The sequence below is a fragment of the Tachysurus fulvidraco genome, chromosome 10, assembly GCF_022655615.1.
Source record: "Tachysurus fulvidraco isolate hzauxx_2018 chromosome 10, HZAU_PFXX_2.0, whole genome shotgun sequence".
NCBI lineage: Eukaryota > Metazoa > Chordata > Actinopteri > Siluriformes > Bagridae > Tachysurus > Tachysurus fulvidraco.
This window is the reverse complement of record NC_062527.1, coordinates 8,392,414-8,419,503: the sequence shown is the minus strand read 5'-3', so window position 1 is coordinate 8,419,503 and position 27,090 is coordinate 8,392,414. Positions and strand designations below refer to the sequence as shown.

At 37.6% G+C, this 27,090-nt stretch overlaps 1 protein-coding gene across 3 annotated transcripts in view; it reads left to right on the top strand.

Annotated features, from left to right (window-relative positions):
• The window catches only part of grm8b (glutamate receptor, metabotropic 8b), a 124,560-nt gene extending 99,468 nt beyond the window's left edge, over positions 1–25,092 (top strand). For all 3 annotated transcript variants that reach the window (XM_027173282.2, XM_027173280.2, XM_047819705.1), the window contains exons 7-11: positions 3,470–3,670; positions 15,661–15,797; positions 16,064–16,999; positions 23,199–23,445; positions 24,574–25,092. In XM_027173282.2, coding sequence (XP_027029083.1) covers positions 3,470–3,670; positions 15,661–15,797; positions 16,064–16,999; positions 23,199–23,445; positions 24,574–24,623 — 1,571 coding nt within the window. In that variant the 3' untranslated portion in view covers positions 24,624–25,092. The remainder of the gene's footprint in view (positions 1–3,469; positions 3,671–15,660; positions 15,798–16,063; positions 17,000–23,198; positions 23,446–24,573) is intronic.
• Positions 25,093–27,090: the final 1,998 nt, after the last annotated feature.

Genomic DNA, 27,090 nt, shown 5'->3' with positions numbered 1-27,090 from the left:
TAAATAAAATGGAGTATCTGCTGGAGCATCTCGATGAGTGAAATGTTACTAAAGAAATAATGACATATTAGATCAAGTGCATTAATATGAACTAGTGTCAATGCCATGCTGCTGCACAAAATGAAACACCTTCTGACCAGAGGATCACGTCTAAAGGTCAGCAGTGAGCACAGCAGGTGAATGACGTTATTACAGTACAAAAAAAGCATCATTAAATTTATTCTTCTGAACATTACAAAAACACAGTCAGTGTCTAAATAGACTCTTGCTATACATGCTTTTTCTTATTTCTCTAATTTAGGGCAATGTGTGATTTGCCACAATTAAAGTTAGACAGGATTTTATATATGTCTCTTCATTAAAGCTTCTGTGTTCATATACTGTAGTGTTCTTTCTGTGTTAACAAGAACTTTAAACAGAGGCCCTGGATGAATAATGGATGAATGGCAATATTCCTTATTGACTGGTTTCAGAAGAGTTTGGTTTATTTAGCAGACGAACAAGACAGTAAACAAACCAGCTGTTACCAGGAGCACAAGTGCCACAAACATACGGCTTTTACAGAGGTTCCACTGGTTATAGCCTTATATATATTTTAATTTTTGTTGTTCTTATCAACCACACATTTCCCCTTGTTCTTACATCCATGTTCGGCCCTATCTTATTTTTTGTCTTGTAGTGTTTTGTATTGACCGTCTGCACTGCCTTTTGTCTTGCACTGTTTATTTACACTAGGTTGCACACGTTGCACTTTATGTGGCTAGGACAACTTACTCTTTGTCTTGTCTTATGTAGTTCTGAGGAAAGTTGTTTTTATTTAACTATGTACTGCATCAGCTATATATGGTCGAATTGAAAATAAAAGCTTCTTGACTTACTGTAACTTGACTAGACTTGACTTGACTTGACTCCAGTCAAATTTTTCCACATGTAAATTCCCATAATTACCAGGAGGCCTTAGATTTTTTTCATAGATCTGTTGAAAAGTTTCCCATTATCTTTGACTTGCTTGCTGTTTATGTCACCACCTTGGGAAGCCTATAGCTTCCTGCAGTTTCCTGATTCTTCTTCATATTACTCTGAGGCTTGTTTTAACAAGGGAGACTGAAAATTCTCTCTGTTTGGGTTTCTTGTTTAAAGTCGATTTTTCTATCCCTTTTTTTTATTTTTTCCTAGTGTTTGCAGTCTTTCTGTGAATCTGCTCTATGTTGTGTACTCTTAGGCCCCTTGTTTGTATGTCCCTCATCTGTATTTTCTTCTACTTCATGATCCGGTTTTTCTTACACTCATACTCTAGGGCCAACATTTTAGACTTATTTATGTCTTTCCAATTACCTCCATTCTTTATGTTTTTTTATGAGTGTTCCCAGCTGATATTTCACCCCTGGTTAAGAGGCTCCTGGACAAGCCTGACATTTCCATTCCTGAGACTTTCTTCGTTCTTTACTCTAAAGAGTTGAAGAAAAATGGACTACTCACAAACTCTCCTGTTACCGAGATGTTTGGTACGTCTACGCAGACTGTTCCTTCTTCTCAAGGGACTCAAACGTCTCCACTCCAATATCACTTAACGGCCCTGTGCCATGGACTGTAAAGCCTTAACATGTAAAGAAGTGATGATGAGTGTAAGAGTTTTATCAAAACAAATGATCATCCAAAACCTTACTCCCATGTATGTCTGTGTTTTTTTTCTCTGCTTATACAGTAAGTGCATCTTTCTCTCCTCTTACTTCCCTTTTTTCACTTCATATATGACCATGTTGGGTCCCTCCTAAGCGATTTTAATCCAGATCATTTTATTTTTTTATATTATATAATTCCAAATGTTCTAGAAGTAGTCTGGGGAAACCACCACCATTTCTTTAACTTCAGAGGACTTTTGAATTACAGCATGCATAAATCCATGCTCATTTTCTTCAATCACGGCTAGCATCAAGTCAAAGTCAAGTCAAGAAGCTTTTATTGTCATTTCAACCATATATAGCTGTTGCAGTACACAGTGAAATGAGACAACGTTTCTACAGGACCATGGTGCTACATAAAACAAAGACAGAGCTTAGTAAGTAGTCCTAGCCACATAAAATGCATAAAATGCAGGACAAGACAAAAAATACAAGACATCACACAAATGACAATTAAAAATAACAGCGCCGACCAGTGTAAATACTGTATGTTCAATCAATATTGTGTGTGCAGAAATACTTGGATAAGCACAGTATCGTAACAGCAGTTGCATGAGGTATTGTAAAGTATTGCACAAAACAGCAATCGACTGAAATGTGAGACAGCATTTGCAAAGAGCAAAAACAGTGTGCAAAACAGCATATAAACAGTTTGATGAATGTATCATGGAAGAGTGTGTATATGGTGTAGGTCTGTGCAGTCCATACAGTTGGTGTGTGTGTGTGTGTGTGTGTGTGTGTGTGTGTGTGTGTGTGTGTGTGTGTGTGTGTGTGTGTGTATTGTGCTTGCCACAGTTCCGTTCAGTTATTGAGAAGTCTGATGGCTTGTGGAAAGAAACTGTTACACAGTCTGTTCGTGAGGGCCCGAATGCTTCGGTACCTTTTCCCAGACGGGCAGCAGGGTGAAGAGTGTGTGTGAGGGGTGTGTGGGGTCATCCACAATGCTGTTGGCTTTGCGGATGTAGCCTGTGGTGTAAAAGTTCATGATAGTGGGAAGAGAGACCCCAATGATCATCTCAGCTGTCCTCTCAATCTGCTACAGCATGTGCAGTTAAGATTAATAAGGAAAATAATCAGTTTTATATTATAGAGCATACTTGATCTCTGCAAGTAACAACAAAAAATAATCAAGAAGATTGACAAGACAGGTTTTATCTAATCTTCTTATTAAATTAAATCAGCTTAATAGAATACAAGAAAATATTTATACTTCATCACTTCACGCACGCACGCGCACACACACACACACACACACACACACACACACACACACACACACACACACACACACACACACACACACACACACACACACACACACACATATATCTGCATGCAAATATTTTCTCTTTCTGTAGATTTATAATTAAAAATAATGCCATTACAATCAGTTTGGAAATGAAACAAGAGACGGCTGCAAATATTCAGCAGATTAGTGCTATTTGAATTGAAATTAGATGTTTATTTGTTGGGCTTTTGGTCCTTGAATTTTTCTTCTTTTTTACCTTAACAATGGATGCATGATCTGAGGACTTAGCAAAATGAATAAATGAATAAATTATCAAATAACAAGTCTGAGACTCGAGAAGAAATCTCTGTGCACTATATTTGTGTAAAGAAAATATTGCATCATAAACAGATGGGGAAAAACTGTTTCTTTCTTCAGCCTAGCTTTCTTTATAGCAATCCTCTCTGCACTTTTTTCTGCTACATCATTATCTTTCTGCCTTGACTTTTGTTTCCCTTCGTTTGTGTTTTAACTAGCTGTGTTTCGGGCTTGCTTTTAGGCTTGGAGAAGGTGGGCAGGGACTCCAGCTTCGAGCAGGAGGGAAAAGTGCAGTTTGTGATGGATGCAGTTTACGCAATGGCTCATGCTCTTCACCGCATGCACAGAGACCTGTGCTCAGGAAGCCCAGGACTCTGCTCTCGCATGAGCAACATTGACGGCAAGGAGCTGCTGGGTTACATCCGCAACGTCAGCTTTAACGGTGAGTTTTTTTCCTTTCTTTTATTGATGGCAAACCATTTCCCCACCTCTTGTGATGAGAGAGGATATGATGTACTGTATCTGAACAAAAACAGCTTCATTACACTTCCATTCATTTGCCCTGACACCTAACTACATCTTTTTGTTCTCTCTAATGTTATCAACAAATTCCAATCAGCCGACACAGCCTTCTTTTTCACTTTCTATAGCACTGAATTGTGCATATGTTTGTAACGACTTAATTCCTTGGCAGTCATCATTGCTCCATTTCATCTTCCTTTACTGTGGATCATACTTAAACTACTGCGAAACAGGGTCTTTTTCCTCTCTCATTCATTTCCTCCTTCATATTTGCTGCTTTTTAGCTTTGCCTGCTTATTTTCTTCATTCAAGTGTATTCTGTGGACTCCTCACATCCTGGAAACATTCATTTGAGACCTTCTCGTCGATCAGCTTTTGCAGTAGTGGAAGTTATACATCTAGGACGTTATTTTTAATTGTCTTGACTCATATTTTGTAGCAAATTCGCTTGGGATGGCATTTAAATTCATACATTTTTCTACTTTTCCTTCAGATATTCTGCTGTTATTGTGTTTACTTTTCAAAGCAGTCTTGGTTTTAAGATTTATGTCAATATGGCGTGTCTGTATGTAATTCATGAAATCTTATGCATGGCTTAAAAATGTTTTTCATTCTCGAGATGGATTTTAATGCCAGGATATTTATATTTTATTTGTTTTTTCCACCAGGTATGAGTATCAGTATATGTTTTCTGCATTTCCATGTGAGCTACTGGCTGGAGATTGCACACTCTGACAATGAAAACACACTACTGGTTTAATCTGTTTTGGCAACTCCAGCATTCAGTTATCATTTATGAGTGGGTGAATTCGCTGTAATTTTACGTTGGCTGTTCATCAGTGCAGCAGCGTACAACAGGCTTATATCACATAGCATCTACTGGAATCAGATCTCAGGTTGTTGGGATAACTTTTTTGAGTAAATGATAAATTATAAGGTGTAATGTTGTTACCAGATACCAGTATCTGTATCAATGCATACACAAATAATTATTTTCTGGTTTTGGGCCTTTACAGCTTTTGATTTTTATATCGCAATGAAAGAAATGCAAAGAATTTTTGCACCAACATTTTCAACGTTTTTGCTCTACCCTTCTTAGCTTTGGACTTGGCTCTTACTAACATTACATGAGTCAGTGTTAAGTCCGTGATTACCAGGTTACAAGTTAGTACACATGGTATTAGTACACTTTTATTTAAAGCTAATCACTTTTTGCTAAGCTATTCTGAGCTATTCAGTTTGTAATTGGACATAAATTGGAGATAAATTTGTTCAAATTTTAAATTTCATGGTTCTGTTTAAAGTTACTTAGTTATTAACAATTGAATTCTTTAGTGTAGCCAAGAATATAATAAACTAAAATCTGTTGGGGAATTATAGATATTTTGGATATTAATGTTGAGTGGACTCCGGTTTCCTCCCCCGGTCCAAAGACATGCATGGTAGGTTGATTGGCATCTCTGGAAAATTGTCTGTAGTGTGTGAGTGTGTGAGTGAATGAGAGTGTGTGTGCCCTGCGATGGGTTGGCACTCTGTCCAGGGTGTATCCTGCCTCGATGCCTGATGACCCCTGAGAGCACGGGCTCTCCGTGACCCGAAGTACAGTAGTTCGGATAAAGGGTAGAAAATGAATGAATGAATGAATGAATGTTGAGTGGATAGCAGACAGTAGTGCTTTGACAGATTTAACCATTTAAGGCACAGTCTAGCATCAACCAATCTTACACACACACACACACACACACACACACACACACACACACACACACACACACACACACACACACACGTTCACAAGTGACCGTGACTGTTAAGCTATTACATGATGCAAATGTTTATTCATCACAACGTATTTTGAGAAATTCATGTAGAACTTTTCAAAGGATTCACGAAGACTTTCCTCATCTGCTGCTCATGAGCACATTTCCACATCCCAGATTCAGTATGCCTTTATCTCTCCTATTCCTCACACTTAGCACTATCTGAGAGTAACATTAGAATACCTATCTCACCTCAGAGGGTGTGAGAGTAAAATAGGAAGAAGGATTGTGAGCAGGCTTTTTAAAGTGGTGCTTGATTGCATTGCTCAGCTTAACAAATGTGAAAATGCAATTTAAAAGGTTTGTGGCACTGGGAAAAAAAAAAGATGAATTCATCAAGCATGGATGTGACCACAGGGCTAAAGCTGCAACCTATGTTCCAACAAATCTCAGTACATTGTTGATGCCTGTGCTCAGTATAATTAGTGCTTGCTTAATATTACACCACAGTGTGGAAATAATATCGCTCAAACAGTTTAGGGAAAAGTTTTCTAATGTAGATTCATGTGAGGCAACATTTCATTATATAACAGACAGCTTTGGGTTTTTAGACATACATTATCCTGTCTAATTGTACAGCAGTGTTCGATTGAACTTTAATGTTTAAGGATTAGGAGCAATTTGCTTTCACTGTTCTAGAGAAGAAGCCTTTATTTTGTCACATGTACATTACAGCTCAGAGAAATCTTTCTTTGCATATCCCAACTTTGGAAATTGGGGTCAGAGCACAGTATACAGCACCCTAGACCAGTGAGGGTTAAGGGCCTGGCTCAAGGGCCCAACAGTGGCAGCTTGGCAGTGTTAGGGCTTAAACCCCGATCCTCCAATCAACAACCCAGAGCCTTAACCACTTGAGCCACCACTGCCACTCAGAACAAAAAGAATGCATAATTATGCAGCTAATAATTGTAGCCAGAATAGCACCAAACCCACAGCTTCCAACTTCAAATCTCTGAAAAACTACAGCTTCCTGTTGGCTAACTGCCAACTCATCTGCAATCTCATACATACGTTTATTTATCTATGTGGTTTGAGATGCTGAAAAAGAATATGGCTCTCAACAGCAGTGTGTTGCTTGTTTATGGCACTTGAGTCTTGCTAATTCCTGGGTTATGAAATATGATTTTAAGAGGATTCTATACATAGTATCATCTCTTGTTCCGTGAGTTAAATAGAAAGAAATTGTTTATGATAAATACAGACAAGTGACATGAATGTTTTAATAGTAATACAGTAATCCCTCACCACTTCGCGGTTCTAGTGAGCCCGAGAGGAAGAGGAAGATGATGTCCATCAGTGAAAAGGTCAAACTTTAGGGCCAATCCTACTTTGTGGATTTTCACCTATCGCGAGGGGTTCCGGTCCCCATTAACCGCGATAACTGAGGGATCGCTATAGTATTAAAGATTGCCTTTGGGTCTACTTGGATATCGAGCCATACAACAGAATGTTTCCATATCAGTGAGAGTTTCAGTTTTATAGAACAGACCTTTCTGGGAATGTCCTGCCGAGTAAGGAACTGAAATTCTTTATACTTTCATTACAACATAGAAACTTTATTGGCATTGTGTGCCTAATGTTCCCTGGTGTACAAGATGTTACATAGAAAAGATCTCTCTATTCAATAATTAAGGACAAAAAGGACAAAATTTGCATGACACCCCCAGCTTTGCTCCCAACACTGACCCAGAAACATTTCATTCCATTATCTTCTCCGCTATCGATATTCTCTCAGTTACCCACCGGATAAGACATAAGTAATTGATTAAGTAGGTGGAAAAAATCACTGAATATATTCTAGCTAGAGCAAATATCCTCTCAGTGTGTGTGTAGGATACTGATTAGCTTTAAAAGAAGAGAGCGATCAATAGCCGGTGATGCACTCAATAAAGTAAAGATCTCAGACAGCTAGGTCTCAGCACTAATTAGAGTTGTCTGTCTGTATTTCAGTAAGCGCCATCACAGTATCGGGCTGATTCAGTGGAATGCACTGAATTAATTGGACAATTAGTCTCTTCACAACCGTGGTGTCTTGTTCACTTAGTATTTTGACCCTTGAAGCAACTGTTCAGCCAAAAATGATATTTTTCTCTCCTCTAAATGTTTTCATTCAGCCGGGACATGTTTGATCTCTGAGTCGGTTTCTTTAAGCTTGTACTGAAGGCCCATGTTTAATGTTATAGTAAAGAAGCTTTTTTATGTAGCAGAGATGAGGATGTTCAGGTTCTTTTTAGGAGTGATGAGGATGTACAGGATTAGGAACGAACACATCAGAGGGACAGCTCAGGTTGGCTGTTTTGGGGACAAGGTCAGATAGATTGGGATGGTTTGGACATATACAGAGGAGGGAGATGGTTATATTGGTAGAAGGATGTTGGAGATGGAGCTGACAGGTAAGAGATCAAGAGGAAAGCCAATGAGGGAGGATGTTGAGGATAGAGTTAGGAGGAAACAGATTCTTCTCTGTGGCGACCCCTAACGGGAAAAGCTGAAACAAGAAGAGAAAGAAGAAAGAAGCTTTTTTGTGCAGTTCAGCATTCAACAGTACGCTGCACACATTTGCCTTAAACGATATTAAGCTGCCTCTGAAATGACATGCTACACTCTGTGCACTTATACTATGCACCTTCTGACTTCTAGTGTATGAATTTATGAAGAGTATAATCATCTTCAATGGAAAAATTAAAAATTTATTTACTAGCCAGAAGTATAAGCTGCTTCCTAGTCATTGGTAGATTACAACAAATGTACATGACACCTCTAGCTTTAGCGGTATATAATGCGTTTTTATAAAAAGGAATCACACAACATGGGAAAATTTAAAATACAGTCCTAAGATGTGTTGTGCAGCCATCTTGAAAATTTGGTCTCATTCAGCATCAGCCTCTGGAAGCCACTCCCTTTTTTCATTGTCTAAACAAAGCTGGAAGCGTGAGTGCATGAAGCATCCAACATTCCACAGTTACAGTACTTTTTTCACTTGAATAAGTGCATCATCTGGATACTTGTAGTGCATTTCTTTTTGTTGGGATTTTGCATTTTGTGTGAAACCACTACTCATAGTATTTATACTACAAAAAATAATGCATATGAATTCAATATGGGATGCACCTGTTGTTTGTCTCAGTAATACTATTTATACACAAAGTTTTAATAAATAGCATATTTATTTACTTCCTTCTGTACCAAACCACCTTAAATATTTCCCCTACATCTACAGCATTTAGCAGACACCATTATCCAGTGTGACTTACAATTTGTTTTGGTTTATACAACTGAGCGTTAAGGGCTTGCTCAGGGGCCCTGTAGTGTCAGCTTGGTGGACCTGGGATTCGAACCTATGACCTTCCGGTTAGTAGTCCAACGCTTTACCGACTAGGCTTCCACATTCCTAGGCTTCCATATCCCTAGGCTTCCACATCCCTAGGCTACCACATCCCTTCTCCTACCTTCTACCATATCTTAAGCGGCAGACTCTGTACGACAGACAGTTATGGATTTATTTGCAAAAGATTTTTTAAACATGGTGCAAGCATGGGTGAAAGGCAAAACATAGATATTGTACAAGAGAATAAGGGTAATAGAGGCATAAGGCAAAAGTTAAGAGTCTACAATAAAGCAGGAATCAATGCACAAGAGATCAGAGGTCAGAAGAGGTCACAAGGCTTAGACTTGCAGATTAATAGACTTTACAGTTTGAAAACACAGTGCTTCCACAGCACCTGAGATTTTATCTATATTTTTTTTTTTTCCTAGTTAAAACTTTGACTAACATGTTTTTTTTTTGTGATTAACAGTTTCCTACATTACCCTCAGTACTGTTTTAGAATATACTGTTGGGGGAAACAGTGTGAATTAGCCCATGATTCATCTCTACCTAGAGAGACTGTTGCTACTGCAGCACTTTAGTCCTTTTTTTCTATCCGGATCGTTCTCAATCTCATATGTACTGTATGTTTTTATGGAGGACGTGGTAGCATGGTGGTCATGGTGAATGACTACTGATTGGAAGGTTGTGAGTTCGAATCCCAGGGCCACCAAGCTGGGCCCCTGTGCAAGGCACTTAACTCTTAATTACTCAGCTGTAAAAAAAAAAAAAAAAAGGTAAGTTGCTGTGGACAAGGGTGTATGCTGTAAATGTTCAAGCAGATCAATGATTGTCTTGATCTATGAGAAATAGCTAACTAGCTAACTAGCCAAGCCATCTCTCTAAGTGCCACTGTAGCAGTACTGCTTTCTGAAACTTTTTCAACATTTGCCATCTCTGGGATTGCTCGGTTGGAGTTTGTGTGATGATATAGACATATACATTCAGTACGCAGTAAATATATACAGTAGGTGAAAAGAAGTGTGCCAAAGTTTTAGTAGGTCTGACGAGAAATTCCCGTACGAACTACACCTTCCTCCAAGATCCTGCAGTTAGGATCAAATGCGCAATGTGCTATCCTATACGGCAATGGGACAGGCGCAGATAAGCTGTCAGAAGCTAAAAGCAGGAGGAAGCATGTGGGCCCTTTATAAATGCCAGTGATATAGTTATTAAATGTTGCACCTACACCGGAGTAAATTGATAACTCATTGACGGTATAAAAAATATTGCAGTTATTATGACACTGTAAATCACATGACATTGGGAACATGTTGGAAACAGTAAATATGACCGAAAATCAGAGGAAAGAAGGGAGCATTTCTCCCCAAATGCCCCCAAAATGCTATCAAAAGGTGAATTAACGTGTGTGCGTGTGTGTGTGTGTGTGTGTGTGTGTGTGTGTGTGTGTGTGTGAGAGAGAGAGAGAGAGAGAGAGAGAGAGAGAGAGAGAGAGAGAGAGAGAGAGAGAGACGGATAAACACAGATATAGTGATCAGTACATTCTGTACATCGACAGCTGAGCTTCAGCCTACCTGCTGTAAGTCACAACACATAATGTCAAATACACATATGATGTTCAGCTCAACACTCTCTGAACTTTCTCACCATATCCCTAAACACCTTTGGCCCTTTCCCAGCTAATTAAACACTCTATATAATTTTACCACCAACCTGTCTTCTTTACACAGCTTCCACATGCTCTCTGCTCCCAGCACTTCATTGTCAGGTTCGACCGTCGACTACGGGAAAACCGAAAATTCCGTCGGGACCCCGGAATAAAAATTTTGTCTGGAGTAAGGTCCTAAAGAACCTGTCCGAGTTCGGTGTAAATAGCTCGAAAACTTGCCGAGTTATAAACCTCCAAAGTTTATAATGGAAGTCTATGGGAATAAAGGCCACTTTGAGCTTCCGTACCGGGAATGCCGGAATTCCGATCGCTTAGAAAAATAGAAGCAACAAACTTCAGACCAGGGCCTACGACATATCCGAATTTGGTGCATGTGATTCGAAAGCCCTAGGCTGCATTTTTAATAATTTTTTGTCTAATAATAATAATAATAATAATAATAATAATAATAATAATAATAATAATAATAAGATTATAACGGAAATCAGAATGTTGGCTTCTACAAAGGCAACATAATGATAGGTTAATAATAATATGGTGTTTTGAATATGATAACGTTCATCTTATTATTAGATTAATAACAGAAAGAACAGGTTTTGTTTCAAACCAATATATAATTGTAGATCTGGTGTCTCGTTTTGTTAGGAAACATTTATTTCTCATTTACAGAAGGACTCTTCATGACTGAGGAGTCTCATTTTTTGGTGACACGACAAGCTGCATTTATTTGTCTTTATACTTGCTTCTTATTGATCAGAGTTGTAATCAAATCTGACCAATAATAGTCTTCTATATGTCTATATGTTTTCATTTTAGCATATCACTTAGTTAGATTCATTACCTATGTAGCTCTTGGCTGATCATGAACTACATTTATGGTGGTAGAGAAATAGTATAAATTGAATTTTCAGCCAAATATTCCTTTCAGTCCAGCATGACAAATGTAACCCAACATCTTTTTCATACTTATTGTTTTTATAAGCTTCACACTGCCAACATGGAACAAAGATTTGCACCTGATATTATAAAGAAGCAGACTGGAACTGGTCCAGTGTTGATCAATATTACAGAGATTCTTAATCCAGATTCCTCTTTTTTTTTGCTCCACATTCAAAATCTAGTCTTTATTTTTTATCTTTTTGTCACTGTGTGTGAATGAAATGTACTTATTTGTTTGGGAAATTTTATGTCTATATATTAAGACAATTCAGCTGTTACTATTTCAAGAATTAAACTTACATCCAGAATATTGAGCTATACGGTCCAGTGACCTTTTTTAAAGGCCATTAGTCCCAAGTCTTACAAGACTTTTTTTTATATGGTCTCTGTCTCTGTCTCTCTCACACAAATGCACAGACAGACATGATAATTAACCTTTTGGGAGCATTTTGGAAAGAAACCTTCTCCCTGATGATGAAACAGTCTGGCTCTCTGACTTTCTGTAATGTTTGGTCAGAAATACTGTGCTTAAAATTCACAAAACAACTTTCTATACATTTATGCTTGACCTTCAGAGGTTATTTCCATAGTGTCATGAGAAACATTAAGGAAATACACTTTTTGTCACTAGTTGTGGATAATGGAAGACCTTGTCATAGAGTGCCATTATTTTTTATATTGCCTGGTAATGATTGTTCACCACAATGCCTACATCACCAGGTCGCTCCAAGGAACTGAGAGGCATGCTGCAGGCGCTAGGTCTGATAATCATTTTTTTTTTCCAACAGACCCAGTATTTTATGTTTAACTTCAGGGCTAAAATGTTAAAAGTGATGTGTGACAAACCACAACAGAATCCACAGTACAAGCAGGATGCTTAATCAATGCCACATAAAATAATGCAAAGCTTTTAGTTGACATGTTTGTTGTAGCTTTAAGGCACAGCATTTTTGTGCACACATTAGATTCTAAATAATTATATTACCATGAGTTCTTTTGAGACTCGGCAAGCATGACATAGTCGTTTTTATTGGTCATATTTTTATCATTTCTGAGGACAAAATCATCCAATATGAACTCCTGTCAGAGTGAGGTATTGCTGCCAGACTGTAGATGACTTTATGAGGTCGAAGGTCATGCCTCAGGGAAGTTTCCCACATTTCCAATGCGGATAACCTTTTCAAAGGCTGGATAGAAATGCTGCAAAACCGATTCAATAAACTAGTTTAATACACGGAGAGAAACTACAGTGTTGATGATGCGATGATGTCCCCGATGAGATAGAGATACTCACACAATATTTTAATAGGTTAGAAAACAAGGCACCCCACAGCATCAGTAAATTCCTTTTCCTTTCTTTGAACGAGTTCACAATTGAGATGTCGTTTGTGTCTCGCTGAAATATTTACAAATATATCAAAGGTAAATGGTATTTCAAATATATGAACATTTCACAAGCTCTTTACAACTATTGTATCTGCAAAAAAAACATTAAAAAAATAATACAAAACAGAGATATAGGTTCTGCCATCTATTATAAAGATAGAAAAACTGTGCAGTGTATTTCAACATCATCCACACATCTCTGTTACCGAATAATATATGCCTGTATGAAACATTTGGAATATTCCAGAGCAGGAATTTGAATTTTCTGAAGATCATGAGAAAAAGAAAATTTCTATCAATCATTTTTCTTTTTTTCAGATATCATTTAAAGAAGTAAAATCTATAGAAGGATATCCTTAATATCTGTTGAAAAAACCAAACCCTTACTAATGTTATTTTAAATGATGTTACTCATTTATAAGCAATACATAGCCAAACTGTCAGTACAAGCACATTGTAGAAGCTGATATCAGAGCTAGGTTTATTCATTTTCATTGTCTAAAATCATAATAATTTTAGACAAGTTTCATTTTAATGTGTTTCATGGGCTACACAGCACTCCGACTGAGAAATCGCCTTTATTCCATGAAGCCCATTTATCCAATAATCCCGAAGTTCCTACACCGAGTGTCTAAGACATGTATTTGTGTAGCTAGGTTAGAATTTACTCAAGGAAAGCTGATAATCATTCCACTTGAGAATACATCTTGTATAACAGCATAGAATATATTTGGTAGAAATTGCTATATTGTAGAAGAGATTCTATCAGGAAAACATAGCTATTAAATCAAATGTATGCTCCAATTCAAGCATAATAACAGAAGTTGCCAGCAGGGTTGGTTCACATAAATATACATGCTGCAGCTTGGCTTAAATACAGTATACATTCTCTTTATCTGTGACAAGAACCCCAAAGGTTAGAAGCTAAATACTGCTTAACTAAAGTACTATCAAGTCAAAGCATACATTCCAGCACACATTTTTACACATAACAAGCAGGTGAACTCTGTATCATTCTGTGTATAGTTTATTTCTGTATCTTGTGCCATGTGTATTTTTCACACATCTTCGGAAGATGCTTCAGCATGCATCCTGTTCCTGTGCACAGCCGTGGTCGATTGAACTTTTACCAACAATTTGCTATCATTGTTCTGTCCTAACTGACAAGAGGACAATCTGAACAAGCAGCTAATAAATGAATCCAAAATAGCATGAAGCTCTGAATCTCTGCAAAGTACAGCTGCCTGTGGGCAATTGCCAGCTCATCTGCAGTCACAGACGCTTCATTGCCTTCATGCACACGTTTATTTTTATGAGATGCTGAGAAAAGCGCACAGCTCTAAACTGCAGTGTCTTGGTTGATTATTGCACATGAGCTATGCTAATTCCTGTGTTACACCATATGTTTTAGAAGCTGTTCCGTACACACTAGTAGGTCGCACTTAGTGAGTTTAATGGAATGAAACTAAGATTAAGACAGGCTAGTGTTTGGGATGTTTCATTAGCATTTACTTAGCATTTTCTGCGCAGGACTAAAGACATGATGTGTACATTATATTTGTGTTTGTCACACTCTATTTACTCTATTTGGTGCTTACTTAATGTATTTACGTCTTACTTGTTCAATATTAACTCAATTCAATTCAATTATAGAGAAGTGTGACATATTTATTCTGTGTAAAACTGTTGAATTGAACCAGGTTCAGTGTTAAAATCCAGCTTTTATTTATTTTTTTATTTTTTTAAGCAGGCAATTAGTGGTTCATAAGCTGTAGAGAAGATTTACAATACATCTGTTCTTATGGTGAAATGTAGGCAGTAAGTGGATCCACTTGTGTACATACATTAAGCCTAAATTACAAAAGGTTGAGGCTTTAATTGCCATCTTTAATAGATTGATTTCTTAATTAGTGAAACATCCATTTTATCTTGTCAGGTTTTATGCAGCCCATTCTGAAGAGCAGCTTTCTAATTGAGTTCACAAAATGGCTCTAACCTGTGATTAAGCATGGCCTTGTTTAATCACAACATCTTGTGAGTCTGGTAGTCATTCAGTCACTGAATCAGTCTTTGTTCAAGGCAAGCAAATCATGTGGCTAATAGAGAAATGGACACAGCCATGTGCTTTAATGAGGAGACATATGGAGTTTTTAATGGGAATTGTGTTGCCTGGTGTTATGGTGCAATAAAGTGCTGTAGACATAATGCATGTGTGAAAGTTTTAATTTTACTCATGAGCATTTACAGATGACTGAATCCGGCTGGACTGTATTTTTGCAGGCTTTGAGTCCTGCAGGCCCGCGGTTCCTGTGCAAGCTGCCTCTCTGCAGGTGTTTTAATGATGCATCATATCCTAGTCCCCTGAGATGCTCATTTGTGTTACAGTCCTCACTAATCATGCTGTTGTCTCTTAAAATGCTTGATCTGAAATTCTAAAAAGCCTGAGAGAAAGTCAAGTATAGCTCACAGTGATGGAGCTGTAATTCATAATAATGATTAAACATTTGCTGAGGCTTTATGAAGGATTAGTGATTTTCATATCATATGCGATGTAACCCTGGACACCAATTCCAATCTGATTAGAATTATATAGTGTGCTTTGGATAAATATATTTAAACACATGAGGGAGGAGTAATGATTATTATAAAGCTAGCCTTAATGTCAGAAGTAAATCTGCACTACTACACTGGAGACAAGGATATCAGATTCTATATTAAGCAAGGATTGGCATAATGATTTTAATCCCCCCTCCCTCTCTCTTTAACAGGTAGTGCTAAAACCCCTGTAACGTTCAACGAGAACGGAGACGCTCCTGGAAGATACGACATCTTCCAATATCAGATTACAAACGATTCTGCTGAGTACAAAGTCATTGGGCACTGGACAGATCAGCTGCATTTAAATGTAAGGAATGGCATATATGCTATTGTGTATTAATTCATATGTTTGGCTGAAATAAGAGTTCATTTTATAAAGGTCAATGAGAGGAAATGTTACTGATAGAAATGATGATTAATGTTGGCCATTTTTACTGTATTCACAGTCAGACAGTCAAACCGTTTCATTTAATTTCAGTTAATTCAGTTTGATTAAATCTTGTAAAAATGCATACTAAGTGCACATCCTAATTTAGAATGGATACCCATAATTACACTTGTGTACCTCTCCAGATGGGTATCATGCAGTGGGTGAGTGGGGACTCATCTGTGCCCAGCTCGGTGTGCAGCATGCCCTGTCAGACTGGGGAGCGAAAGAAGGTGGTGAAGGGTGTGCCGTGCTGCTGGCACTGTGAGCGCTGTGAAGGATACCACTACCAGGCCAACGAGTTCATGTGCCAGCTGTGTCCATATGAGCAACGGCCTGACCACAACCGCACTGGCTGCCAGCCCATCCCTATCATTAAGCTAGAGTGGCACTCTGCCTGGGCCATGATACCTGTTTTCATCGCCATTCTGGGTATCATAGCCACCACATTCGTGATAATTACCTTCATACGCTACAATGACACACCAATTGTACGCGCCTCAGGCAGGGAGATGAGCTATGTGCTGCTTACAGGAATATTCCTCTGCTACATCACCACATTTCCTATGATCGCAGCACCCGGACTGGCCGTGTGCTCATTCCGTAGGCTCTTCCTTGGACTGGGCATGTGCTTCAGCTATGCCGCGCTGCTCACCAAGACCAACCGCATTCACCGTATCTTTGAGCAGGGCAAGCGCTCAGTGGCGGCACCACGTTTCATCAGCCCTGCCTCCCAGCTGTTCATCACCTTCAGCCTAATCTCAGTGCAGCTCATGGGTGTGCTGGTCTGGTTCATCGCCGACCCGCCACACACTTTTGTGGATTATGGTGAACAGCGCACACAGGACCCTGAAAATGCCCGCGGCGTACTCAAATGCGACATATCGGATCTTTCACTCATCTGTTCGTTAGGCTATAGCATTCTCTTAATGGTCACATGCACTGTTTATGCCATCAAAACCAGAGGAGTACCAGAGACCTTCAATGAAGCCAAACCTATTGGATTTACTATGTACACCACCTGCATCATTTGGCTTGCTTTCATACCAATCTTCTTTGGGACAGCACAGTCTGCAGAGCGGGTGAGTTTAAAGATCTATGAGTGTCCTGTTTTGCTTCTTTTAAACACACATTCACAAACTAGACACGCCTACAAAGGTTTCTTAATATATCGCCTGTACTCATCGCTTTTTAATCTACCTCTTTAATAAAAAATCTGAAATTCCACATGAAAATAATAACAAAATACAAACTAAAATTTGAAAAAGATATTAATTTCTCTATGAATTTATCTTGGCTGAAATGGAAAGGTGTTAGTTGAACCTTTCCACACCATTTCAACTCGAGAGTTTCACATTATTGCTTTTTTGATGTTTTCTGGATGATAAAGTTTTAGATATTAAAATTAGAGCCCGAGTTAGAGCACAGTTGCTGGCCTCTTCTGTATGACACCCCTCAATAGATTAGTACTGAAAAGGCTTTCAGTAATTCTTTTAAAAGGATTTTAAATGGTTTTGATTTGTTACATATACTTTAATAACTAAAGTATAACAGATTAAATTATTATACACTGACACAATAATGGACAATACTAATTTTGTGAGTGAGACCAAGAGAGGAAAGAAGCAAACCACCTAAACACTAGCTTTATAATATGTACAGTAAAAAGCCTAAACTCTAATCTTTGTACAACAACTACCAAAAACTTATTCGATCTCAATTTTAATGAAAGTTGAAAAATGAAATGAAAGTTGAATAATGAAATGCTTTAAAAATGAACAGAAGAGGCACCTAGTGAAAGAAAATCTAGTATCTTTTATAAAACTATAATTAACATATAAAGCAGATGCTCCACATAATCTCAAGTGAGTAAAGAGATTTTTTTTTTTATGGTGTTATGTTTCCAAAGGAATTTTAGAATCAACATGGTTATTTTCCTATAAGGAGATTTATCATAGGAGTCTCAGGTAATGGTTAGTAAGTTTTCTGCTTTTACAAATTCTTTTGCAAAAGAGAGCATTGTGGGCTCATGACATCATGACCAACTGAGAGAAAGAAGAGAGGTGTGTTATAACACGTGTTGTAAGTGATATATGAGTGTTATAGCAAGAACTTACAACATGTCACCCTGTAATAAATAAAAATTTCAAATCGGCAAAATGCTATGCTATTAGATGAATAAAACACTATGCGCCATGCTGTTATTGGAAAATGATTAACTCTGTTGTGTTAACAGTGCTCAATCTTTATGCCTGGCTGCATCACACCAAATCAGGGTTTGTAATTTTTTCGTACCAGCTAGACGTGTAACGATTGGACGATTTGCTTTGACGCATCGATTGAAAAGGGCGGCAAATGAAATCAAGCCAATAATCGTAGCAACAACTCTTAGGTAAAAATTATTCATCTATAAACGGTGTACTGCATGTAAATAGTCTAAAATAATAAGGACTGAAATAGTCCTTTAATATTTCAGCCTTCATCATGTACAAATTAACATAGGCCAAGTCCAGGTTCTGTATAAAGCGAAGACATTTATGAGTTTTCTAAATTGTTAAATAGAAAACTGTTACCGTACAGAAGCCTGATATCGTCACACTCTGTTGTGTTTTATTCTTACATACTTACATACTTTAACATACATAAGAATTCAATTTAAAAATGTTATATTAACTAACCATTGTGTTATTAACATATGAACTGACAAATCTTGGATGAAATAAAAGTGTTCCCTGGTCAGATGTTGCCTCAGTTCTTTATATCTGCTGAGTCTTTACAGCTGATGAGTGGAAAGCTATAAAGTTTTTTCCCTCACACAATATTTCGTCCTTCTACTCATTAGTGCAGTTGTTTTGTGTCTGTGAATAACCCAGTAGCATCATTACACAGTCACTGCTTGAGCAATATCCATGCTGATTGTTTATTTTCTCCCTTAGACAATTCCAGTTGCTCGATGCATGATGCCTTCTGCTGGAGTAGTGTTATCTTGTTACTGATAACATTGATATGGGGCAAAAAAAAAAAAAAAAGAAAAGTGGCTCACGTTATGTAGTTCGCACAAACGGATATTAGAGTCTGAACACGAGGACAGTCTCTCTGGATCTTACCATGCATTCTGTTAGATACCTCTGGGTTAGACAGGCAAGAGCTAAAGAGACAGGACATTGTCCACAGGACCTTACACAAAGGTACACTTCTTTCCTGTGTGAGTTTAACTGGATAAGAATATAGTGTGCAGGAGATTATTAGTTTTAGTGTAGTTTGGAAGAGTAAAGACCAGCTACTGAGTAATATTTCTTAGCTTGACATTTTCTCTGTTTCAAATGTAGCTTCATTTTCCTCATATTAACCGGGTTAGCAGGTGCATTTATCTGTATTAGCTGTGTTTGTAGAGTTCTTAGGCGAGTAGTGTCATAGAAAAATGATTTCATAGCCTGTAATTGCATTATTTTATTAGCTTACTCGTGCTCAAAACATTTACATTATATTATTATACAGAATACTTGTTAATGGGCTACATGGTGATGCTGTGGCTCCAGGGACCCTGGTTGAGTTACTGTGGATTTTTCCACTGTGTCTGTGTGGATTTTTCCCAAAACCCATGCCAGTAGGAGGCTGGGCTTCACTAGATTGCCCATTGGTGTGAATGTGTGCGTTGTGCCCTGTCATTGGCTGGTCTCCTGTTCATAAGATAGGCTCTGGATTCAGCATGGCCAGACTAATGTGCACTGTATACACACACCAAACCATCACACCCATGCATGCTGGTTAAGCAAACTGTTTCAAAACCATGGGCTTTAATATAGAGTTGGTCTCCTATGATCTTCTGGGAAGGCTTTTCACTAGATATTGGAGCATCTCTGAGGGATCTGTGCCAGGTTAGTTATAAGACATTAGTGAGATTGGGTACTGATGTTGGGAGAGGAAGCATGATTCACAATTGGCATTCCTGTTTATCAGGTTACAGGTCTGGGATTTGCGAAGGCCACTGGAGTTAGACCATGTCTTTATGGAGTTCAGTTTGTTTACAATGTCCACATACTTTTGGCAAAGTAGTAAAAATACTGAGAATGAATGATTGAATGAATGAATGAATGAATGAATGAATGAATGAATGAATGAAGTCAAATCAGTGCCAAAATAAAATCTCTTGCCTCACTGTGCAGATTCTCACCGAAAAATGAATATACTGTACCCAGGAAAAGCAAGGAGGATTCTAACTAACTTTACAGTTACAGGATAGAGTATTTTGGGTAAATCATTACCAGCATCATTGATCTAATCTAATCTAATCTAATCTAATGTAATGTAATCTAATCTAATCTAATCTAATATAATATAATATGTAATATCAATGGTAAAGCATTATCAACATCATTTAAACTATGAAAATGGCATTAAGGGCATTTAGAAGTAGGTTAGCTCAAACAGAATATTTATCTGATTATGTATGTAATGTAAATTGAGCCAACACCACCTCACTTTTTTTCTGACTCTAAATTAATGTAGGCCTGTCAGCAATTTTTACATTTTATGATTATTGATTGCATTTCATGTCTCGTTTAAATCACCAACATTCCATTATGAAGCTATTATAATGAGCAAATGAACAGGCCGTGCAAAACAGGTCATCACATAACCTTTTGTCAGAAATCAATACAAAGCTCCAGCCTGAATTCTGTATCATTCCCCTCAGAGGGCTTATAGGAAACAAATAAAAACAAATTGACATGCATCTTATACACTGTAGACTGTAATAAATTATTTTATAAAAATATGTAAGGGAGAAAATTATTTCCTTAACATCAAAATGCCTATATTCTGTGACACCATGGGATTAAAGCAGCAACACGTTTCATCTTTTGAGATTATCTTTCTTTTATTTTTCTTCATCAGGAGATTAAATGATGCAATGAAGCAGTGAAGTGTGGCTATACAGTATTTAGCTTTACCCCCCATCTCACTGTGTTCTAGTGCAAACAGATCTGCAGGGCAATGTCTCACTATTTCCAGGACTGTTCTTTATACACAGTGCCATTTAAGACCATCAGCTAATTTGGTGTGCAATAATAATGCTTTGGTCCCCTCAGTGTATATTGCATCATATATTTTATATTCAGAGGGAAAAGGAAGTGACACTTTAGGGGAGATGGATCATCTGCATCCACTGACACATTGAAAGCTCCTTTTAGCTAGGTTAGAACATGTCATCTTACGTATTTGATTAAATATTAAAGGTATGATCATCTGCATATTTAGCTGACCTACTTTCGGTATTAAAAAGAATGCTATATTTGCTTGTTCATTCCTCGTTGCAATTTCATGTGTTTGTGTCTAGCTTCAGATGTTCTATTAAAATATCTTAGCATTATATTTGCGTAATATCAAACGGTGTAAAGAAAAACACCATCTGATCTCTTGGAATTCTTTCAGCGTATGATAAATTATTATACTTAATGTGAAACTAATTTCTGGCTGATTTTTGCTGTGAAGATTTTTGGCTGGTAATGATTTCTGTCATACTGGCTTTGACTACTGATAAGTATGTTCTTTTAATACAGTACATCTATAGCTTGGCCCAAAAACAAACAAGCAATAAAAAGCCTGGCCTGAACTGTGGAGCGTTTTAAAGATAGCTTGCTGAACGGTATCAGTATCGCTAGTGCACTTACTGAAGCATATTATTAATAAGGCCAATTTACTTTTCCTGCCTTTAATTTTATGTAATCCTTGTCTTGATGTGGCAAAAGAATCAGCCTTCCTTTTTAACATAAAACCACTGCTCCTGAATCATTCCTTTGCATGCACGGTGCGGTGGAGTTGTGTACATGATACCAAAAATAATAAGATAATAGGACTAAAATGAAAGGAAAAGGAAAAGAACTGTAGGTTTTGCAGTCTCTGTGCTGCACTCTCTCACTTTTTTATCGTGTATCTGCAAGCTGTAATAAACATGTGGCAGGAAGTGTTTAAATAGCATTAAATGCAATGTTGAAGCAATCTTAGTCGAAACAATAAAGGGGATTTTTAAACATTTTTAATATTATTCTTTGAAAAGCATTCAACAACAACATTGTTAATAAGCACACAATGTGTGTATTATTTGAATACTCTGCATGGAGTCAGGATGGATTAAACTACAATCATAACCCTACAGAAATATTTTATTCGGGTGCAATTAGTTCTTTATTATTATAAGACTTTGACTCCTGATTAATTCTGGGTTTCCACGTGTAAAAACACAATGGAAGCTAACAGCTAGATGAACAACTTATCAAACTAAATAAATAAACAATTTTAAATTTAACACGGGGGGTCACGGTGGCTTAGTGGTTAGCACATTTGCCTCACACCTCCAGGGTTGCGGGTTCGATTCCCACCTCCGCCTTGTGTGTGTGGAGTTTACATGTTCTCCCCGTGCCACGGGGGTTTCCTCTGTGTACTCCGGTTTCCTCCCCCGGTCCAAAGACATGCATGGGAGGTTGATTGGCATCTCTGAAAAATTGTCTGTAGTGTGTGATTGTGTGAGTGAATGAGTGTGTGTGTGCCCTGTGATGGGTTGGCACTCCGTCCAGGGTGTATCCTGCCTTGATGCCCGATGACGCCTGAGATAGGCACAGGCTCCCCGTGACCCGAGAAGTTTGGATAAGCGGTAGAAAATGAATAAATGAATGAATGAATGAATTTAACACAAGGAGCTACACTGATCCTTACACCTTAAACAGTCTTTTGGTTCTATTAAAGTTTCTGTGTAAGATGTCTCCCTTCGTTTCATAGAATGTTCCCTGTAGTACCCTCTTTGAAGCGACAGAACAACATTCCAAAGAGACACTGAGAAATCCTTATTTTTGAATATGCTAAAATTAAATATGCTGATAAAAATATCAGCTATATGCAGCAGTTGCTATGTTTTTCGGGCTACATCTACAGCAGAGCTGGTTCTTACCATTAGGGTTCTGTAACAGATATGCTCTTTATTCTCTAGCATCCTAGATACTTCTAATGGTCCTAAAAGTGACAGATAGATATAATTATTAATTAAGATGTAAAGATCTGTATTAATAGCTTAGAGGAGGTCACACTGTATGTTTCTGTACTATAAAACCAGCTGTAATGTAAGTGTAATTTGCACGTGATCCTGATTTAAAAAAGGACAGGTGAAAAGAGTGAAGCAGGCATCCAGACATCAGAATGTTTTAGTTCAGAGACTAGGCAGAGCTTTGGTTCAATGGCAGTTTTAAAGATACTGATATGCTAATGTTCTTCTTCTCTTCGTTGTAGATGTACATCCAGACGACCACTCTGACCATGTCTCTGAGCCTGAGTGCATCAGTGTCACTGGGAATGCTCTACATGCCCAAAGTCTATATAATTATCTTTCACCCCGAGCAAAATGTGCCCAAACGTAAGCGCAGCTTCAAGGCTATTGTCACAGCTGCCACCATGTCCAGTAAGCTCAGTCAGCTGGCCAGTGAAAGGCCGAACGGCGAGGTGAAAACTGAGCTCTGCGAGAGTGTGGACAACAGCAGTGAGTAGATTTCAAATTACTTTCTCATCCTCATGTGACAGATGTTTTGTAGGTTTCCATGTAAAACGCACTTTAACTTGTAACTTATTTCTCCTTATAGAACATGTGCTTTTTAATTACAGTCCAGGGTTTTTTTTTAAACCATTTTTAATGTAGATTTGAACTGTTGGCCTAATTCACTCAGCTTCTCTTGTATTTATAGTGTGAACTTTGGCTGCACCGAGCAAAAATACGGTTTAAGAGAGTTCATTCTTAATTCATGAACTGAACTCTTGAATATCAATTTGGTTTGTTCAAGAAACCATGGCAGGGGATGTGGATCTTCCCAGTAATACAAGATACAAAATGTTCAGGCTCTTTCTTTCGTGCCAAAAGAGACTCTGCTAGTGAGCCAAATCATAATTGGTAACATAAATGCTATGTAATGGGGTGTATAGCCTGGCATTTGAAAGGAGAAGACATATTGATTATCTTTTGCTGGGCTTGATCCACCGGTTTACACTCGAGGCCCGACACTAGCACAGAACCATTCTTTTCAAAGCAGGCAGTCATCCTGAGCAACAAAAGCATCTTGTGGCACAGTGCCAGTCTGTCTTTTGAGTGTCAGTCCTTAGCCTTTATGTTTAATAAATACGAAGATAAATATTTATGGGCATTCATGAGCGGGAGGTTTCTCATTATGCTCACAGGTTATGGCCTATGAACCATATGTTACTGTATGCTATCATCAATTGATATATACGATGTGACCTCAAATGGCGCATAGTGAGCTTATATTTCTGACCTATTCCTTTTTATCCTTTCTTAATTACTTTCATTTGACCACAACATTGACTGATTTAATCTTATCAACTAAATTCTCAAAAAAAATAAAACCCTAAAGAGTAGGAATTCCTTTGTCTTCATACAGCTCAAATGATCACGAAGCATACTGAGTCTTCAGTTAATCTAATTTGGTATAGAGAAGTGTGATATTGGAGGTTCAAAGTCACACTTTCAGAAAGTGATGCCACGAGTCTGTGATAAAAATAGCTGCTATATTTCTCTCACTCCATACAAAGCACCATCAAAAAGCCTCAGTGTTCCTTTACACAGGATGAAAATCTGTTCTCCTTTTCTCTTTTGCAGCATTACCCACCAAAACAACGTATGTGAGCTATACCAATCATGCCATGTGAAGATGCAACATGAAGATGAGTAGAGGATTCTGGGAAGGATTACTGGCACTGATTGGAACTAAAGCATGAGACTTTAATGTTGTTCATGATAAAGAGAGTGTTTGTTGTCCTGAGACAAATCTTGCCTGTTTTTTCTAACAGTTAAACATATTGGCCGTACAACAGAGTGACTGGGACAGCACTCACTGCTGGCTTAACAACACATGGAAATGGGACTTCACTGAAGCAGAGGGAGAAGAATATATACATATATACATATTTAAAAAAGAAAATCTAAAAATTAAGGAAATGTTGGAGTCAACCATGTTAGTTGTTATTCTAATTGTAAGTATTTTGTGGTTGTGCAGATTTTTTCATTCTTGTCCCACGGTGTGAGATCTGCGTTGGAAAATGCCTTTTGTCTCTTGTATCGGCTACTCTGGTCAATTACCGCTGGTTTGTTAAGTGTGTATATGCCATGGTTGAAGCATGCCTGATTTTTTATACAAATAATTTATTTATAATAAAGGAATGTTTTTGAAATGTCTAGAGATCTTGGAGGAGCAGTTACATATTGTGATTTTTTTGGACTTCGGTTTCAGGCGGTTTATACGAACATCCAGCTACACAATTAGCGGTAGTGGAATTTGTTTACAACTCAAACTACACTTTAAATTTGAATTTAATGCAAAGACAGATTTATTATCTACGTTGGAAGGATTAGATGTTGTACATTCTCATGGCTTAATGAGGTTTAGAGGAAATTGAGTTACCGAAGCCCAGATATAATATGCATTAACCTCGCTTTACTCCATGGAACTAATTTTCTTAGCAGGTGAGCCTAGACACAGGCAAAAAGCATGGCTGGCAAGATATTATTTATGAGCTGCAGTACTGCATTCCAAATATAGCAAATGCTAAGTTTTCCAATTTTCCTATGCCAGAAGTACACAGTACTTTTCCTTCCTGTTGTATGTATGCATGCAGCACAAAATAGTAAAATGCCCTGCATCCAAAAGATTATAAAAAATTCAATTAAAGAAAGTAGAAGAACCAATTGAGAAGGCAGTAAACACTTGGTCTTTGGACTACGGTAAAGTAATGAAAACTGACACTTTGGGAAAGTGAAAGCAGCGTTTTGGAACAGCCTTTTTATTCTTTAGCAAAAGCGTTAACATAAACACTTCAGTTTAAAGGGTATGTGTAGCCGTGACTGTAGATTTTATATGTGGACTGATCAATATTTTAAAGCTCGATCTACTTATTCCAAAATGCAAAGGCTCGCATAGAGGCACATTAAAATGCAATCAGTATATGTATGTGTATAACAAACAATCTGATCTCACCCTTGTGTTTAACTCCTGGTTTTGTTTCTGTCCACAATGGAATCAGATCTCATTTTTCACACTCGATACACAGACCTCCAGGTTAAACAGAAGGGCAGCTTAGACCAATACCTAAGCCTGTTCTTTCTGTACTATCAAATGGCTAGTGCTTTGTGTCCAGCTTCATTCAATCAATAAATCAGAGCTCTCTATATTCTGAATGTAGACTGTTAGATCGTTGTGGCATTGGGCAGCTTATAAGGTTCAACCAATGTTTCAGGTGTAAATAGTAGTTAATGGTAAGGTCTATTTAATGATTTAGTAACAATTCTGTTCTCAAGACACATTAAGGGGTTTGTCAACTAATGCAACTAATGTGTTCACCCAACTGAGGCAAAATCTCATTTCTTACAAGGTTACATTGCTGGCAATGGTTGCGTTTTGCTTTTAAAAGTGTAATAACATTGCCATCCGAGCGTGATGGTGTTAAGGACATTTAAATGAAAAAAAAAAGAGAGAGAGAACATACCTTTCCAAATGTTTCAAATATTTAAGCGGCTGGTAACACGGTTGAGAGCTAAAATACTACATTTTTTATAAGCAGTAGTAAATGACCCATAAAAAAGGATGCTTCATGCATGAGATGTTAAATGGATTCACACGTTAATGCAAACTCTTTGCATCAATTATTGCATTATTATTATTAACATCTAGATCTAATTGGTTATAACTAATATTCATTCAATTATTTAAATAACATATGTAACAAGTGTAATTCCAGTGCAACCCAATCGGTTCTCGTTTCTTACTTATCAACATCAATTTTGCTACAGAAATTCTTTCCAGACATTAGCTACCTATTCAACTTCAACTTACCCATTTAACCTATTCAAGGATGTAAATCTAAAATAAACTCTGGATATAAGTTTATGTAGGTTTTTGTTCAAAGCGTGTAAAGAACCAGGAATATACTATGGATAAAAACATTTACACACACAAAACAAAGTGAGTGCAACAATAATGAGAAACATTTTAGCGAAAAAATAGGAAAAATTAAAAAAGTTACAATAACCTGACTGTATAACACCATTTTATAATTGGATATGTGGCTGTGTTCAGAATGAACCAAATGTAATTCTCATACATTCTCTCTATCATCAATT